Source organism: Camelina sativa, chromosome 4 (genome assembly GCF_000633955.1).
Source record: "Camelina sativa cultivar DH55 chromosome 4, Cs, whole genome shotgun sequence".
In the NCBI taxonomy this organism is placed as follows: Eukaryota; Viridiplantae; Streptophyta; class Magnoliopsida; order Brassicales; family Brassicaceae; genus Camelina; species Camelina sativa.
The window spans coordinates 3,889,831-3,892,617 of record NC_025688.1 but is presented as its reverse complement, the minus strand read 5'-3'; the positions used below and the strand labels follow the sequence as shown (position 1 = coordinate 3,892,617).

The window sequence follows — 2,787 nt, the reverse complement described above, 5'->3', positions numbered from 1 at the left end:
TGTTTAATTGTAAAATCTAAACCTTAACCACTCTTTTATAAACCCAAACCGACATATAATTTTCTTTAATTTTAAAATATAAACCCTAACACTCTTTTATAAACCCAAACCGACATATAAATTTGTTTGATTGTAAAATCTAAACCCTAACCACTCATTTGTATACCCAAACCGACATATAATTTTGTTTAATTATAAAATTTAAACCATAACCACTATTTTGTAAACCCAAACCGACATATAATTTTGTTTAATTGTAAAATCTAAACGCTAATCACTCTTTTGTAAACCCAAAATTTTTTCTTAATTTATAGGTTTATTTGAATTAAAATTAAATTTATTTCATATTTCTTTTTATTAATTTTTATTCAAATAAAATTATAAATTAATATCATGTCATTTAAAATTAATTATTAATTGATATAGTAAGGGTAAAAATGGAATTTTATTTTTGTCAAAAAATCGTAAATATGAAACTAACAAAATTTATTAGTTTGAGTATTAAATCACATGTTTTAATTAAATGAGGTATTTTTCTTCCAAACAAAAAAGACGAGGTATTAAACTTCCAAATAAAAAATAGATGAGGTATTTTTAATCTTTTTTCCAATTAATATACTCGTTTATGGTTTAAGAGCTCATATGTGTCAGTCATTCATTGGCCAAACAAAAAAATAGAAGTAGAAATTTTTTTTCCCCACGATCGAAAATTTTCTTTCTTTCCTCTCTCTCTCTCTCAGTCCAGAATTGATAAACTAGGAAGGAATCAAACGCTATGGAAGCAGAAGAGATTGGGGTCGTAGGAGATCCGAAGGGGAGGAGATTGAATCTGGGGAGGCCAATCGGAGGATATTGAATCGACTCCGAGATCGATTGGGTTGATATTTGAGTTTGGAGTCGATACATTCGATTGAGGTTGAAGCAATGAGGGTAAGTATCTCTGTTTAGTAGTAGGGTTTAGGGTTGGTTGTTCGAAATTTTAGGGTTCTTGCTTGCCTCGCCTCTGTTCCGATGTGATGCATATTTTTGGTGGAAATTGTCATTTTATTGATGGTTAACGAGGAAGCATAAAAGCTTTGGTTCAGTTTGTGTTATTGTTTGATTATTAGTTTTGGTGGAACTGTTTTCCTTTCTAAAACAAACAGGAAAATTTAGGCTTGTTGAAGGTGTATGTTGAAATCCTGCTACTACATAAACATCGCAAACATACATACTAGTTGTAAATATATATATTGATTATGCGGATAATTTTCCTTGTTTTAGAGTCATATTAGTGAAGTTTCGGTTGGAGATGCTTATCAAGAAATGTGGCACAAAGGTTCTCAAGTCTGTGAAGCATGAGGAACAAATGTAAATCCAAACAAACATTAAAGGTTTGCTTAAAAAGTTCAATTGTCTAGATTTCAGTATCTGTGTTAACTCTTACATGGTCTCTTGGTTCATCTCAGTTCAAGAAACGTAAGGAAAGGATATATGTGTTAACTCTTAAAGAGAAAGAGAAAGGAAAGTATCTGAACTATCTGATGTCAGTCTCTCTATCTGATTTAGCTTTTTGTTGGTTCTTTTTGGTTATCATGATTTCTTTCTTTTTCTGTGATTTCAGGTTTCCAACAGTTGTCTCCAAAGGAGTTAATGGAACGGGTCTGAGGAATTAGAATGAAAGGTTTGTTTACTTGTTACTTAACTACTAAACCTTCTTACTACTTAAACTAACAAATTGGTAGAGACTTTCATATTGTTTGCTCCTTGTTTTGCTTAACATGTCCTTTTTTTGTTCCGTTGACAATTAACTGAGCTGACTTATGTGATGGAATATTTATGAACTATACATGGAAGGTCTGTCTTTTGGGTTCGACCAATCTCTTCATTCTCAGTTTCTTCTATCTGTCTTGTTTTTTATGAGTGAGGGATGATGTTTAGGAGAACTACCCACAACTATCAGCTGAAGTTGCAGAGGACAGAAAATTCGATGTCTACATGGGTATTGATGTCTTTGGTCGGGGCTCTTTTGGTGGTGGGCAATCGACTGTATGTCTCCGGAACTCTTTATGATATTTGCCTCTCTATTGGTCACAGTGTGAAAACCAATAATATGTACATGAATATTTTCTTGCTCGTCCTATTCTTTTACATGCTAGGTAAATGCTGCTCTTGATTTGCTGAAGAGACACAATCTATCAGCTGCCATGTTTGCTCCTGGATGGGTATATGAGACTGCACAACCACCCAATTTTCATACGGCTCAGAATAAGTAATGCTTTAACTTATATGCTTTCCTTGTCGTCTACAAATTTTTTATTACCATTACTGTGTTTGAGCTCCATTTTAATTTTCCTACTGTTGCAAAGAAGATGCTGGAACTTATTATCATTCATGTGTTTTCTCTTCAGATGGTGGTCACTTGTCGGGAAGTCTTGGGGAATAGTTGGCTATAAACTGGGATTGCTGTTGGCTATAAACTGGGATTGCTGATTAATGAAGAGACTTTTGTTCTTGCTGTAACTCAACACATTTTTATTTTTTGTGTCATGAAACTTTTTAATTTTAAAAAACTATCTTTTCAAACATAAGAGACTCAAAATTATATCCCACCATTGGTGGGGATAATTTTAATTAGGAGATCAAAAGTTCTTATTTTTAAAACAGTACATAATTTATTCATTAAAAATTCAAATAGTACATAAGAGGCTCAAAATTAAAACCCCCAATGGGGATGCCCTAATGCTACTATTAGTTAACTACTTTTATAGATAAGTCTTATTCAATGAGTTTAGTGGACATGATTCG

At 32.5% G+C, this 2,787-nt stretch overlaps 1 protein-coding gene and 1 long non-coding RNA gene across 3 annotated transcripts; both read left to right on the top strand.

The window, feature by feature from the left end:
* LOC109132651 lies at window positions 668-1,503 on the top strand. The gene is made up of 3 exons (XR_002037653.1): window positions 668-930; window positions 1,264-1,373; window positions 1,449-1,503. It is a non-coding gene; the product is annotated as an uncharacterized LOC109132651 (long non-coding RNA).
* Window positions 1,598-2,567, top strand: LOC104779739 (cytosolic endo-beta-N-acetylglucosaminidase 2-like). 2 transcript variants are annotated; one of them, XR_002037652.1, is made up of 4 exons: window positions 1,598-1,663; window positions 1,921-2,028; window positions 2,139-2,251; window positions 2,391-2,567. XR_002037652.1 is itself a non-coding variant. In XM_019244505.1 (4 exons), the coding sequence occupies exons 1-4, from the start codon at window positions 1,819-1,821 to the stop codon at window positions 2,470-2,472; spliced, it is 321 nt and encodes a 106-aa protein (XP_019100050.1). In that variant the 5' UTR covers window positions 1,604-1,818; the 3' UTR covers window positions 2,473-2,567. The 2 variants fall into 2 exon arrangements, 1 of the variants encoding a protein (XP_019100050.1); XM_019244505.1 differs by having other exon boundaries at window positions 1,604-1,836.

Bases quoted from the DNA above. Each gene is read 5' to 3' on its own strand.
- LOC104779739 (XM_019244505.1), top strand. The intron at 2,029-2,138 runs GTATGTCTCCGG...TTTACATGCTAG, and splicing joins TTGGTGGTGGGCAATCGACT to GTAAATGCTGCTCTTGATTT. The intron at 2,252-2,390 runs GTAATGCTTTAA...TTTTCTCTTCAG, and splicing joins TTTCATACGGCTCAGAATAA to ATGGTGGTCACTTGTCGGGA.